Source organism: Acomys russatus, chromosome 25 (assembly GCF_903995435.1).
Source record: "Acomys russatus chromosome 25, mAcoRus1.1, whole genome shotgun sequence".
In the NCBI taxonomy this organism is placed as follows: domain Eukaryota; kingdom Metazoa; phylum Chordata; class Mammalia; order Rodentia; family Muridae; genus Acomys; species Acomys russatus.
The window spans coordinates 41,369,007-41,384,136 of NC_067161.1; the positions used below are offsets into that span (position 1 = coordinate 41,369,007).

General features: G+C 53.2%; 1 protein-coding gene across 1 annotated transcript; it reads left to right on the plus strand.

Annotated features, from left to right (window-relative positions):
• Positions 1 to 227: 227 nt before the first annotated feature.
• On the plus strand, positions 228 to 13,932 carry Drg2 (developmentally regulated GTP binding protein 2). Its single transcript, XM_051167620.1, has 13 exons — positions 228 to 401; positions 2,445 to 2,605; positions 5,968 to 6,057; positions 6,492 to 6,552; positions 7,344 to 7,434; positions 8,159 to 8,231; positions 8,349 to 8,439; positions 8,984 to 9,081; positions 9,435 to 9,511; positions 9,646 to 9,734; positions 10,363 to 10,421; positions 12,864 to 12,917; positions 13,204 to 13,932. The coding sequence occupies exons 1-13, from the start codon at positions 338 to 340 to the stop codon at positions 13,288 to 13,290; spliced, it is 1,095 nt and encodes a 364-aa protein (XP_051023577.1). The 5' UTR covers positions 228 to 337; the 3' UTR covers positions 13,291 to 13,932.
• Positions 13,933 to 15,130: the final 1,198 nt, after the last annotated feature.

Below are 15,130 nucleotides of genomic sequence, written 5' to 3' on the forward strand. Positions count from 1 at the left end.
GCCCTGCTGACAGGGGCCCTTTCCATGTGCCATTGTGTCTTTTTTGGAGAATGTTTAAGTCCTTTGTCCAGCTTTTAATGGAGTTGTTGTGTGGCCCTAATGGGCCAGAGTCTAGACCAGGTTGGGTCCTGGCACATCGCTCCTGCGTCAGATAGGAACCAATTGTATCTGTTCTCCGTGTGGTCTGCCCGGACTCCGAATCTCGCAGCACCGGGCGCTCAGGAGGATTCCGTTCTTGGTGCGCTTCCTGGTTCTGGCTGCTTTGCCTCTAGCGTCAGATCTGAGTTGCCAGCACTGTAAGCTGTAGGCAGCGTCAGTCTCCACCGAAGCTGCAGCTATGGGGATCTTGGAGAAAATCTCGGAAATCGAGAAGGAGATCGCTCGGACGCAGAAGAACAAGGGTAAGGGTGGGATCGGAGTGATTTCCCTTTCTCCCCTTTTTTGTGTTTCTTGTCTGTAAAATGAGAGAGCAATTGGAGCCTCCTCGGAGGCTGGAGAAACGCCGGGAAAGTGCCGAGGCGTGCGTGAGGCAGGAGCGGGCACATGCAGCGATGTGGTTTCAGGATTCTTGAGAGATCTGATCAGGGCTGGACTCGGTGAGAAACCTCAGCGCACGCTATAAGCCAGTGACCCAAAAAGGCAATACCCGGGGATTTGCCCGAGGCTCCTGCCTGCTGGGCCTTCATGCTGAGAAGAGCTAAAATCTCTCACGAAACAGCTTGCCCCAGCCAGGCGTGGTGGCGCACGCCTGTAATCCAGCGTTTGAGAGGCAGAGGCAGGCGGATCTCTGTGGATTCGAGACTAGCCTGGTGTACAAAGTGAGTCCAGGATAGCCAGGGCTGTTACACAGAAAAACCCTGTCTCACACACACACACACACACCGCCCCCGAGGTAGTGTGGAGGATTTAGGGACTAGAGAATTTGTTCTCTATGTACTTGCTCTGAAACCTTGTAAAGTCAAGTCATCTTTAGGACACCCAGTGCCCTCATCTGAAGATGGAAATAGCAAAAGCTCTGTTGCCCGGCGTGGTGGCGCACCTTTAATCCCAGCACTCAGGAGGCAGAGGCAGGCAGATCGCTGTGAGTTCGAGGCCAGCCTGGTCTACAAAGTGAGTCCAGGACAGCCAGGGCTACACAGAGAAACCCTATCTCAAAAAAAAAAAAAAAAAAAAAAAAACCCGGCTCTGTTGTAATTCACATGTGCAAAGGCCTTGCCAGAGTGAGCACTTAATATTTAAAGTAAACCACCCCAAATATACCACACCAAGGAAACATCAAATCCGAACCTCAAACTTTGGGGTTGGAGATCAGTGGAGAGAAGAGGTGGGATTTCCCAGCAGTTGTCTCGGTGCTTTTCTGAGTCCTGCAGAAATGGGATACATGACTTAGTGCTGCTGCTGTTCCTGTTCTGCAGATAAGTGGACGCACTAGCTTAAGTGACTTTGCTAGCCAGTAATGGCAGGGTGGGGTCTAGCTGACTGAAATTCAGGCAACAACAGGTTCATAGGTCCCAAAGCAAGGATGAGGTCAGTTTGTTCAGCTCCGGTCATGTATTGGGGAGTGGTAGATGGTCAGAGAGGGGTGGAAGGGGGGGGGGTGGGGGGCAGAACAGGTGAGGCCCCTGGTTCTCAGCCACAACCACACCCCCTTTATCATGAAGATTTCATAACACCTGAAACAGAATTCCTTCTCAATGACGTGACCCATGTTCCTCCAGAACGTGAAAACAGTATCGTACCCTAATAATACTATAAAGGGAGATAAAAAGAACTGCATTCACAGTGAAAACACTATGTTTTGCCTGTCATGAATACTGGGTGCTGTCAGGATACATGAAATCAGAACAAAGCACGAGATACCTCTACCTTTACCTGGGGCTACAGGGGTGGGGCCCATGCAGGGATTCCCTCCGAGGTGTATCTCAGCATGGTGAAGTTGTGTGTGTCACAGTGTCCCCTTCCTGCACACACTGGTGCACTGGTAGAATTCTAGCACCACAGGAAATGCCCCGCATCCGTAAGGAAGCAGGAGAGGGAGACCTGAGGCCTTCGAGCCTGACCCAGGTTTTCTCTGGACATCTTTGAGATATGGCAGGTCATGAAGAATTCAGGAACTTCCTGGCCGCTCAGAATTGGCTCCTAATCATTAGGGAAGATGCCAGTAAAGGCTAAGGCTTCTGAGGGAGCGGAAAGCAGCCTTGTAACCTCCCTTTTGCCCCGGGTACCTTAGTGCTGCCCATCCATGCTCCTTGCCCATGGTCATGATGTTGAGGTCCCAGTGAGAGTGACCAAGGGGATCTTTGAGGCAGAGGGTGGCTCTTTTGCTCTCCTTTGAGGTGATTGTTGTCTTGATGTTCTTAGCAGTGAGCCATGTGTGTGTCCCCACTTGACTCAGCAGGTCGAGGCCGTGACACTTATTTCTATTCTTGCTTTACCTTCTCCAGCTACAGAGTACCACCTGGGCCTGTTGAAAGCAAAATTGGCCAAGTATCGGGCCCAGCTCCTGGAACCCTCCAAATCAGCGTCATCTAAAGGAGAGGGCTTTGATGTCATGAAGTCAGGTGATGCCCGTGTGGCACTGATTGGCTTTCCCTCTGTGGGTAAGGTCAGTGATGGTCCGTGTGGACCTTGGGGGACAACAATAGAGGGTCACCTACCTGCATGCCCAGCCCCACCCTCAATGCCTCCCCTCACTATCACCCTGACTTAGAGGCTACTTTTCCTCCTCCTCAGCAGGAATAGTTGGCCTTCCACCACAACCAGCGGCACACTTTTACGGAGTGCGTACTTTGTGCCAGGCATTGTGCCAGACACCGGCATGCCCAGCCCTCCTCACACATATTCCCTCTCAGAAAGGACAATTTGAGCAAATTTAAATGCTATCTCCAGTGGTTTTAGGCTCCGGGGAAGCCCGAGGCCCTCCCAGGCATGTCTGCCTACGTGACAGCTCTGGTGAGTGGTTGGTTCATGAGAGGCTCTCAGGACCCAAGGGAGCTTGCAGAGTTCTGGATGAGACCACGGCAGGCTGAGGCAGGAGTCAGTGCAGAGGCCCTTCAAGGGGAGCCCGCCTGTGAACTTTGGGAGAGCCGGGGTATCTGCCTGAGAGAACATCAGGAAGGGCAGAGACCATGAGTCAAGAGAAGAGGCGGCCTCAAGGCCCTCAGACGGACTGTGCCTTCAAGTGAAGTGAAGTCACTCTGGAGTTTTCTAGAGTCTCTTCTGGAAAGTGGTTTAGTTTAATGTCCTGTGCATGTTGACGTAGCTTTCATGTGGGAAGTAAGATTAAGTAAGCATCACTGCCAGGGCAGAGAAAGTTTGAATACATTTTAAATGTTATTGGGGGTGGAAGAGGGCACATGCCACACTGGAGGTCGGGGGGAGGACTCGAGAGAGTAGATTCTCTCCCTCCATCCTGTGGGTCCTAGAGTAGAAGCCAGACATTCTTATCTTCTGAGCCATTTTGATAGCCAATAGATTTTTGTTTTGTTTTGGTATCCCTTTTTTTGTTTTTGTTTTTCCGAGACAGGGTTGCTCTGTGTATCCTTGGCCGTCTTGGACTCACTTTGTAGACCAGGCTATCCTCAAACTCACATTAATTTGCCTGCCTCTGCCTCCTGAGTGCTGGGATTAAAGGCGTGTGACACCAGGCCCGGCTTGTTTTGTTTTTCTGAATCGGGGTTTTTCTGTGTAACAGCCCTGGCTGTCCTGGCCTTAATTTGTAGACCAGGCTGGCCTTGAACTCACAAGATCTGCCTCCGAATGCTAGGATTAAAGGTGTGCGCCACCACACCTTGCTTGCCAATAGATTTTTGTTTTGTTTTGTTTTCTGAAACAGCGTCTCTCTGTATAGCCTTGACTATCCTGAACTTGCTTTGTAGACCAGGCTGGCCTCGAACTCACAGCAATCTGCCTGCCTCTGCCTCCCAAGTGCTGGAATTAAAGGCCTGCGCCACCACCACCCAGCACCAATAGATTTTTAATACTAGAATGATCTTGGATGTTTTGTTAGAGAGAGTTCCCAAAGCCTTTATCACCTGTTTCTTTCTCCCCGTCCCCACTGTTTCTTTCTTGGTAACATTGTTACTTGATTCTAGCACCATTGTTACAGCCTATGCATTAAGTCAAGCTGTTGTCATTATGTCCCTACTTTGATTCACATCTCCTTCAGTTTCTCCCTGCCACCCTGGATTCCCCCATCTCGCTCATTTGCCCTGTCTTCCTAATTCTAGGCAGTCTCAGCATAATTTGATTTTTACTTTTTGTTTTGTTTCAAGACTGGGTCTTACTATAGAACTCTTCTTGGCCTGCAATTGGCTATGCAGAGCAGGCTAGCATCAAATTTACAGAACTCTACCTGCCCCTGCTTCCCGCATGCTATTAATTAAAAGCATGCTCCACCATATCTGGCCCTGATTTTTGGTTTTATTTTTTTGCATGTTCATGTGTGCCTGGTTATACATGTATAAGGTGTTATGTGCATATATATATGCATATAGATGTGGACGTTAGAGACAATGCCAGGTGTCATTTCTTGGACTTTCCATATTGGTTTTTGTTGTTGTTGTTTTGTTTTTGTTTTTATTTTTTGGAGACAAGGTTTTTCTTGTACTCCTGGTTGTCTTGGACTCCATTTGTAGGCCAGGCTGGCCTGGAACTCACAGAGCTCCGCCTGCCTCTGCCTCCCACATGCTGGGATTATAGGCCTGCACCACTATGCTTGGGTTGTTGGTTTTTCATTTTGTTGTTGTTGTTGTTTTGGTTTTGTTTGTTGGTGTTTTTGTTTGTTTGTTTGTTTGTTTTTGAGACAGAGTCTCTCTGTGTAGCCTTGGCTGTCCTGGACTCACTTTTATAGACCAGGCTGGCCTCAAACTCACAGCGATCCGCCTGCCTCTGCCTCCTGAATGTTGGGATTAAAGGCGTGTGACACCATGCCCGGCTTCCACCTAGGGTTTTAAGACAGGACCACTCACTGGCCTGGACCTTGCCAAGGATTCCCTCTGCTCCAGCTCCCCAGTGCTGAGGTTATAGGACCAAACATAGGTTCTTCACATGGTTGCTGGAAAAGCAAGCACTTTACCGCTTCAGCTACCACCCCAAACACACCCCTCCCCTTCAGTACCTGGGGTAGCAGCCACCCACCACTGAGCCATAGTCCCAGCCCGATTTGATGATCTTGACATTTTGGCAAAGTGTTGCTCAGGGGTTGCATGAAGTCCTAGCTTTGGAGCTGTCTGACTGCTTCAGCACCCCCCTACAGCTGTGTTCCCCCACCTCGCCTCCCTCCAGAGGCCTGGCTGATCTGATCTACTTCATGCCCTAGTCTAGGATCTGCCATCTCTCCAAGGAGAACTGGGGTGTGCTGACTTACTTCTTAGCAGGGCTGCCGGCGGCGGCGTACAGAGAGTGCAGCAGAACAAGATGGATACAGGCGGCTGCTCAAAGGCAGGCCTGCAAGCTCTCTCTGGGTCTGTGCCAGGGGCTGGAGCAGCTCCTGAGCCCATCACCATGCAGAGCACTGAAAGGGGGAGTGAGCAACAGTCACTGTCCCTTGGGTGTTTGCTATAGACTAGGCATATTTCATTTGTTTTGTTTTCTCCATCTGCAATTAGTGTGCCTATGAAAGAAAGCATGCCTCTAATGAGTCCTGTGGCAGACAGATACCACCTTCCTCGCAGGGTAGCCCATCTGACCTAGCCTCCAGCATCATTGCTGGGTATGGTGGCAGCCAGTGCTCTCAGAGCCAGCTTCTCTGTCAGTGTGCAACTCCCTTTACACCCCCAGAGCAGCAGCAACCTCATAACTCTGGTCTCACTAGGGCAGTAGGGCCAGAGAAAGGCTGCTGGTACAGGTGAGGAGAGCCTAGGAGCCAGGTCCCTCACCTGAGACAGGAAGCCCCGTGTCCCACAGGGACATGCCCAGGAGACTGAGTTAAGACTCCTGAGGGCAGTGGCCTTTTTTTCCTCCTAGTCCACTTTCTTGAGTCTGATGACCTCTACAGCCAGTGAAGCTGCGTCCTACGAGTTCACCACCCTGACGTGCATCCCCGGAGTCATCGAAGTAAGTGAGTGTGCTAGGCCCTGCGTAGAAAGAGGTGTGCTTATGTTTGCGTTTGTGAAGTGCTCATTGTGTGAGCATCTGAGGAAGCTGTCCCCATGTGGGGACACCCTGCAGTACTGGCCTTTCTGGAGACCTAAGTGAGAGGCACCTGGCTGGCCTAGAACCCTAATTTGCCCTAGTAGAGCAGGCCCGCATACGGCAGCTCTGCCCCCTGCACATCCAGCTCCTGTCCCTGATTGCTGGCTGGTTGCTTCTTTATTCCCCTGTAACGCTTCAGACTTCAGGCCATGCTTGCATGGGTAGCAGATGTTGGAGCCTTGCATCTCCACATGAGCTGACTTATTGTTAACTCGGCAGTGTGCTCTGTGGGTCTTCCCAGATTTGGCCACAGTGGCCCAGCCTTGCCTCACCCTTCTTTTCTGTTTCCTCCCTAGTACAAAGGTGCCAACATCCAGCTGCTGGACCTTCCTGGAATCATTGAAGGAGCAGCGCAAGGTAGGGGCAGGGCAGGCGGGGGCGGGGGGACAGGGAGCAACAGGTTGGAGCGCCACCACTGAGTGTTGAAGTGGATGGGGTTGTCATGGAGATCACCTTTGAATCGCTAGTCCTGGTGCCCTTGCTTTCCAGACAGGATTGGCTACAATTCAGATGTTGGTGCCATGTTCACTAGGTAATCTTGGTGCAGTGGTTGGATGCGTATCTTTAAAATGGGCATAGTCATACCAAATTCACAGCACCATTAAGGAGTAAACGGACCAATGCCCATGAAATTTGGCTGGGCCTACTGCAGGAAGGGAAGAAGGTCATTAGTATCCTCTCATTCCACTTAAGGTGGTGACTTCTAAAACCAGTCTTGGCTGGGCTAAGGTGGTACACACCTGTATTCCCAGCACTCAGGAGGCCGAGGCTCAAGATCAGCCTAGGCTACATGGGTGAACCTTGTCTCAAAGAATAAATAAAAACAGCCTCCATAGCCAGGCGGTGGTGGTGCACGCCTTTAATCCCAGCACTGGAGAGGCAGAGGCAGGCGGATCGCTGTGAGTTCAAGGCTAGCCTGGTCTGCAAAGTGATTTCAGGACAGCCAAGGCTACACAGAGAAACCCTGTTTCAGAAAAAAAAAAAAAGCCATCCTCCATGAAGCTCAAGGATTCCTTACCCTACCCCATCCCCAAAAATGCCAGGCAAATCATAGCACAGAGCAGAATACAACAGGAATAATGAGGGTCTGTGAGAGACTAGCATCTAAGACTGAATGGTCATGTTTGTGCCTTCCCTCTATTGTCCAGGGCGAGGCCGTGGCCGGCAAGTGATTGCTGTGGCACGCACAGCTGATGTCGTCGTCATGATGTTGGATGCCACCAAGGGAGATGTGCAGAGGTCTGTGCATCAGGGCACACGGGGATGCTATGTGCCCCTGTACACAGGGAGATGTACAGAAGTCTGTGTAGCAGGGCACACAGGGATGCTATGTGCCCCTGTACACAGGGAGATGTGCAGAGGTCTGTGCAGCAGGGCACACGGGGATGCCATGCGTCCCCGTACATAGGGAGATGTGCAGAGGTCTGTGCATCAGGGCATACAGGGATGCCATGCGTCCCCGTACACAGGGAAATGTGCAAAGGTCTGTGCAGCAGGGCACATGGGGATGCCATGTGTCCCTGTATACAGGGAGATGTGCAAAGGTCTGTGTAGCAGGGCACATGGGGATGCCATGTGTCCCTGTATACAGGGAGATGTGCAGAGGTCTGTGTAGCAGGGCACACAGGCCTGATCCCATGTGTCTCCGGCCCAAGTGCTCTACGTCTAAATTAGCACCACCCAGCCTAGATGTCCTTTCCCTTAGGTTGTGTCCAGCTAGGATTGGGGACCTTAGGCTCGGGTACAAGGGACATAGCCTAGCCTTGGTTATTGCTCGCCCTCCTCTGTACACCCACGAGGGCACCGTCTAGCCTCTGTTTTAGAGGCTTCACCATGATTTTGGGCTGTTGGGTTAGTAGGGAAGGGGCTAGTGGCTTCTGCCTGTACGAGCAGCGTTGCCTGGGCCACGGGGAGCCCCGTGGCTTGCCTGGAAACAGCCTGTGACGGCTCAGCCTTTGCCTAGGTCCCTGCTGGAGAAGGAGCTGGAGTCTGTGGGTATTCGCCTGAACAAGCACAGGCCCAACATCTACTTCAAGGTACGCCCGCAGTCTACCGAGGGGCAGCCTGGGAACTGCCTGGCCCTCCACAAGGGGCAGACAGCTTGTGTTCCTGCCCCTCCATCAGGAGCTTTCCCTGCCTCTGTCTTGTTCCAGCCCAAGAAAGGCGGTGGCATCTCCTTTAACTCAACAGTCACGCTGACACAGTGCTCCGAGAAGCTGGCGCAGCTCATCCTGCACGAGTACAGCATCCCTCGGGGCAGCGCCTCTTAGTGGCCGGCAGCTGTCAGGGCTCAGGGTCCAGCCACACACCTGGCAGGTGGCTTCCTGGCTCCTTGTTGGATGTTCAGGTGGCTAAGTATTCTGGGAAACAGTTCTGAGAACCGGGGTCTCTGGGTTGGAGAAGCAGGGGCTGTGTAGGCATCTGTTAGTGGGTGCTAGAGGATGGGCTAGGGCTCCAGAGGCAAGAGATGCCGATGAGTGAGGCCAAGCAGGGGCAGGAAGGGACTCCAACTTTCTGTGGCCTGCTGGACACTTAGCCTGGGGTTCCAGCTGCTGTCTCACTGCCTGACGGCAAAAGTTGAAGTCATCTGTTGGTTCTTTTTTTATATTGTGTGGTTTAGGGAATAGAAATGAGAGGGTCCCTCAAGCTTCCAGAGCTTGTAGGACTTCACAAGCAGATTGCGGCCAGGTCCCTACGGCCATAATACATTTTATTGCTTAATCCCCATTAAAAGACACACGGGGATGCCATGCCCGTATACAGCTTGCCCTTAATCTGAGCTACTCAGAGATCTTCAACGCCGAAGTCCTCTTCCGAGAAGACTGCTCTCCAGATGAGCTCATCGATGTGATCGTGGGGAACCGGGTGTATATGCCCTGCCTGTATGTAAGTGCTGTGCTGGCCCAGGCTCGTGGCCTTTCCTTCGGGCACATCTCTTGCACTGCAGTGACTCAGATAACTACTGTCGCTGCTCCCACCCACCTCAGTAGTCTGCTAAGAGGAACTGAGAGCTAGGGAGAGCCCTATCCCCCCTCACCTGCCTCAGTGGCTGCTGGAGTCTAAGGGGCATGGAGAGCTTGAAACCAGGGTGCCAGCCCACCTGGCCCTTCCTTTTAGGGGGACCTCCTTCAGCCAGAGCCATTGAGGGGAGCAGGCCCATGGGCAAGGGCTACCATTTGAGGCCCAGACCCTGGCCTGACTGTTCTTCCACTGACTGCCTACCTCCACTATCCACTCAGGTGTATAACAAAATCGACCAGATCTCCATGGAAGAAGTAGACCGTTTAGCCCGAAAGCCCAACAGCGTAGTTATCAGGTAAGGATCTGGCTCTTTGCCACTCTGCTCTCCTTCCTGAGTGTTGTTCATTTGCTTTGAGCCAAGGTCTCAACAGTAGAGACTCTGGCCCCGAGCCCCAGGGCCCTGCCTGCCTGACACTGCCTTCCCTGCAGCTGCGGCATGAAGCTGAACCTGGACTACCTGCTGGAGATGCTTTGGGAGTACCTGGCCCTCACCTGCATTTACACCAAGAAGAGAGGGCGTGAGTTGAGGACAGCAGCTCAGAAATGCCTGAGCCTCCCTCGGTTTTCCCAGGGCTGCCAGCCTGTTTGTGCCATCCAGAGGTCTCCATGTTAGTTTGTTAGAGCAAGCTCTGCTCTTCTCTCGGAGCAGAAGCCCTTGACCTGAGCCCACGTGGCTGAGCTGCTGCCTGTGGGCAGCTGGTCTGGAAGCTGTGTGAGGTCCCTGCTGGTCACGGCAGCGTTGCTCTCTTGCTTTCCCTCCACAGTAGCGGGCTCCTTGTTAGGTTCTTTACTCTGTCCTCATCCTTGGTGGGCACTGCTCACATGACCAGGTTAAACCTGAACTTGGGGCAGTTGGTGCTAACCCTGTCCTTGTAAGCTAGGAAGGGCTCCAGCTTCCCTCCTAGGCACCAGCCTCCACCCACTCCCTGCCCATTTGGTCCATACATTCCAGTGGTTCCTCTCTGGGTTCTGTAATGGGTGACAAGGTGGCATAGCACAAGGTTCTGTGCTGAAGCTATACCAGATAGCAAAGAAGAAGGCTAGGGGCTTGGGAGAAGAAAAAGGTCTCCAGCCAGGGCCCCCTTATAAAGGAAGCCCCATCCAGCACAGGCAGAGACTGGCTGACACGGCTCCATCTCCCTCCAGAGAGACCAGACTTCACAGATGCCATCATTCTCCGGAAAGGGGCCTCTGTTGAACACGTGGTAAGTTGAAACCCACCCAAATGGACGGAGTAATGGGGCCTGAGCTGACCGCTCCAGCCAGGGTAGGAAAGGTGGGGTATGGCAGGCTCGCTCAGTTGATTATTAGATGCTGAGATCCTCCAGGGAGGTGGGCTGTGGGGGGGGGGGGGCTCTCTTTTCCTGTGGGGTAAGGTGGGGTAACCACTGCAGGGTGGCTAAGATCACGCTGAATAAGGCTCAGAGAAGGTGCCAGTGAACACTGGTCTTGGCTCATCTCAAGATACTACAGGGTTTTGTTGTCAGTGAACAGAGCTGTCACCCTTTTCATCTTTGCTGTTACAGTCTAGTTTCTCCAGTGTGTATGGAGCTAAGCCTGGGAAAGGCCAGTTTCTTTCCTCCTACTTGGTGACAGAGCCAATGCTCAGAGTTGCTATCTCATGTGACCACCATTTAGCCCCCAAGGGCTTCTGGGACCTAGCTATTCTGCCTTGTTCCCCAACTGCCTAAGTCCAGGATGGCCGTGGCTGCCTCCTGCCCTAGCGTACGTTCATTGAACATCAGCAAGCATGGCAGCCCTGGTCTTGCCAGAGCTCAGCAGATGCCAGGCCCCTGTCTGCAGACCCCAGAGTAAGTGCAGAGTAAAACTGAGTACAGACTTGAAGGAACAGCCTAGTCAGTTCAGGGTTTAGGGAGAAGTGCCCTTTTCCCTGTTGGAATTGCTGCCTGACAAACCCCCTGCTTAGCTTCAGGCCACACAGCCTGGGTTTTGTTTTCTCCATTCCTGCTCTCTCTCAGGATCTGCTCTCTGGAGGCAGGGAACCAGCCATTCCTGCAGGTCCTCAAAGACAGTGGTAGGCAGGCCAGTATTCTGCTCTCACACTGCCTGAGCCAACTGGCTACCAGCCTTGTGGTACTTGGGCACACAGCCAGGCTGGTCACCTCTTCTTCTGGGCCCAGGTTTCATAGCCATGGGCTAAGGAGGGTTGAGGGTACTCGACAGCTGTCTCTGAAGCCATGGCTGTGGTTTCCCTGCTGGGAGCACAGTCACAGTAAACAGCTCTAAACAAAGGATCAGGCCCTTCTGGAAGAGCATGCTCTGCCTTGACCCACGCTGCTTGTCCAGAGTAAATGGGCTCTCACCATATGTGGTAGGAAGAGCAGGGCACATGGAGATGGACATGGTGCTTATCAGATGTGTAAAGGCCCAGAGGCAGGGACAAAGGTGAGGAGTGGGCACAGGCATCAGGCACTCAAATGAGAAGAGGCCAGTGTGGTAGGGGAGGACCTTTGGCCTTTGCTCAGACTGTCCAGAGAAGTCCTCCCTGTGAGGAAATGGCCTGCCCCTACCCTGAGCTTGCTGGCTGAGACCAGAAGAGCCAGCCAAACCTGCCAGCATACCCAACTCTTCATCCTCTGCCTCAGCCCCCTCTTCTGCAGATGACAGACCCCAGGGCCTTTATGATACACATTGGTGAGAGCTGCAGGCTCTGAAGAGCACCCTTCCCATCTCTGGTACACTCCCATTTTTCTTAAGGATTACAGGGAAGTGCCCTGTCATGAAAAAGGCCCCTGGAGGACCTGTGGTAAATGGGCCCTGCCAGAAGTGTCCCTTCTATCAGACACAGCATAGTGGTGCTGTGGCAAGCCGCAGGGAGAAGCACTGGCTGTCAGAGTGGGTGTGAGGGGTGACAGAACTATGCTTTTAGACTGCAGGTGGCAAGGCAGGCTTTCCATCTTTCTATGGTGAGCAGACCAAAGAGAGCTTAAAAGCTAATTTGTAGCTTAGAGCTAACCTCCAGGCCCACAGTGTTCACTCTCTGGCCTTCGAATAGGGAATTAGGAAATCGATTGCTATGGTTGTTACTAGCTGTCACCCACCCAGTCAGCTGACGATATCTGTTCAGGAAGTGTTCTTGCAGGCCTGGGCCTGTAATATTTGTGAGCTATGGGAGGAGGAATGATGTTGCACAGTCCCTTCGCAGCCACCTCTACTGTGGTACCCTCACCGTGACATCCAGGGGTCCAAATTCTGAGGCAATTGCTACCTGCCCCTTGGGGGTCTCCCTGTGGCCTGAGGGATATAGGCTAGGCCCGGGAGAGGAGTGGGATGTACTGTGCAGGATGCTGTGGCCACCGCTGGAGTCAGGAGGCTTGAAAGACAGTGACCAAGCACTATGCCTCCAAGCCGAGGGGGGGGTGTTCTGAAAAGCCTTCCTGGCCTTTTCTAAAGGAGCATGTGTCCAGTTGTACAGAAGAAACAGGCAGAGGGTTAGCATCTGCAGAAATGTCCCTGGCTGTAGCATCAAATGTGCTGAGAGCTGAGTGTGGGTGGGGTGGAACAGGGCTCCTGCCTATGAGACCTCTGGCCTGCCTTCACTCACGGCCTGGGGTGTCACGTGGGATGGCTGCTCACTACGAGACCCAGTCCCAGGACCTCATCTCCCTGACTCTCCTGTCCCCTAGTGCCACCGCATCCATCGGTCACTGGCCAGCCAGTTCAAGTACGCCTTGGTGTGGGTGAGTCCGGCCAGGAGCTGGGTGGGAGGCTCAGCACAGCATTCCTGGCAGCATCCCTGCCCTTCTGCATGGGGACCCTCAGGTCTATCTGTCCTACCCCATGAGTAACTGGAGTTGGAAGTAGGTTTCTCTAGCTCCAAGGCTAAGTGGACTGCTTTCCTGCCAAGGCCCACAGAGTTTGTGCTGCACGAGCATCTACTTCCTCTGGCATTCACTGCTTCCCCTGCTGTGTGCCCACAGCCTGGACCATCCAGAGGCTGACATGTCCCCTTTGGCTTCTCATCAGGGCACCAGCACCAAGTACAGCCCGCAGCGGGTGGGCCTGACTCACACCATGGAGCATGAAGATGTCATCCAGATTGTGAAAAAGTAGTGACACCAGCTGCCTGCGGCTTGCCTCCTGGGAACCTGGACCCCCTGGGACATACAAACAGGAAAAAAACAAACATATCCCCCAGGAAGGGACTCTTAAGTCGGCTGTTTCATGAGCTCCTTCAGTAAGCAGTGTTGGGACAGGTGAGGCTGGGGACCAGGGCTTTGCTGAGGACAATTCTTATAAGCCTGTTCCTGTGGTAGGCTTCCTTAGGAACCTACAGCCTGTGTCCCTCTCCTGTGCCCCACCCGGGCACTCAAACAGCTAGTTACCCACATCCGCCCAGCCAGACCTCAAGCTGACCCAGGCTCAGGTAGGCCTGTCTGGGACCCTGAGGCTGAGACTCCTGACAACTCTAGCACTTAGCGGCTCAGGATGAAGCCTCCCAGGTTGTCCTTCCAACACAGGGCTGTCCCTCGTGAAAACCAGGGCCCAGCCAAAGTGTCCTAAAGTGCCTCCCTTTTGGAGCCCCTCCCAGAGCAGTCCCTGTCTGCCTGGGTGGGACATCTGAGTCTGGATCTGTTTCCTTCTAAGCTCCTATCTCTGCCCTACTTTCTGAAATAAAACATGGCAAGTGATTCCTGCCCAGACCAGGGGAAACTTGTATTTCTGTTGCCTGGTCCAGTGGGATGGGGCAGCAGCAAACCTGGCAGTCAACGGGGAGTCGGTATAGCTTGGGCCTGCAAGGGACTGGCCAGGGCCGGGGTAACCAGAATCTGCCCACCTCAGGAAGACTGCCCAGACAGTCCACCCCCACCGCTTCCCCACCTCACTGTGGTCCTCCAGAGGTCAGGCTCAACTGCCTGAGTACACAACATCCTTAGGAAGCCTTTAACACTTGTTGGAATAGAGTGCAGGGTAGCTAATACTCAAGCCAGATGGGGGCTCCACTGGTGCTGGCGAGGTCCTATGCCTTTCCACAGACGATGTACAGTGCTCTTGGCTGCCTGAGAAGTGGGGTTCTAGGGTACATCACCCAGTTTCTGTATAGTCACCAAGAAGGGAGAGAGCCCAGCAAGCATGTGGAGCAGGCTGCTGTGCCCCAGGCTGTTCCTTGCTCCCATGGCAGCTGCTCATGCTTTCCAGAGACAAAACAGGAATAATAGATGTCATTAAATATACATCGGGCCCCAGGCGGTCAATGTGGCTGCCTGAGCTTCTCTCCAGCTCTGTGGAGGCAGGCATAGGACCCCCCCAATAAACAGCATGCAGGTTGGGAACCGGCCACAGGACCCAGGTAAGGAACCCTGGATCCTTGGGGTTCTGCCACTGGCCCCTGACACTGCGGTGAGAAGAGAAAGGGTGGCAGCAGAGCTGAGCCTTGGGCTCGCCTTACTGGGTACCCTCCTGAGCTTCACTGTTCTGTGAGATGGGCATGGTGCCCGTGTGACTCCTTGGCGACTGCGGTACACCAGGACAGGTAAAGATGTAGCTATTTGCTTCGGCTCCTTTCCCTAAGGACTCAAGGGAAGGAATTTGTCAGGGCAATGGCTTTCCCTACTCAACAGCAGGGAAAGCCTTAATCCTGGGAGATGCTGCTCAGCCCATGAGCTCCCTGGGCAGCAACCAAGCCCTGTTCTGTTCTTCCAGGGTGGCTGGGAAGGAGGGGAGCTGGGTCAGGGTCAGTTCTGGCTTGATTCCTAGACTAGCTATATATTTTTCAGGTGTCCCCACCTGTCCCATTCTGGGCTGTGTGGCTCTAACCATTCTGGTCATACGGTCTGAGCCTGTGTTTGAAAGAGGTGCCCATCTATGTACACCTAGATTAGGATGGTCTGGCAACTCATTATGCCCTTTGGGTGGGACACCCCCATCCCCAGCACCCCTATGTCCCCAGGGA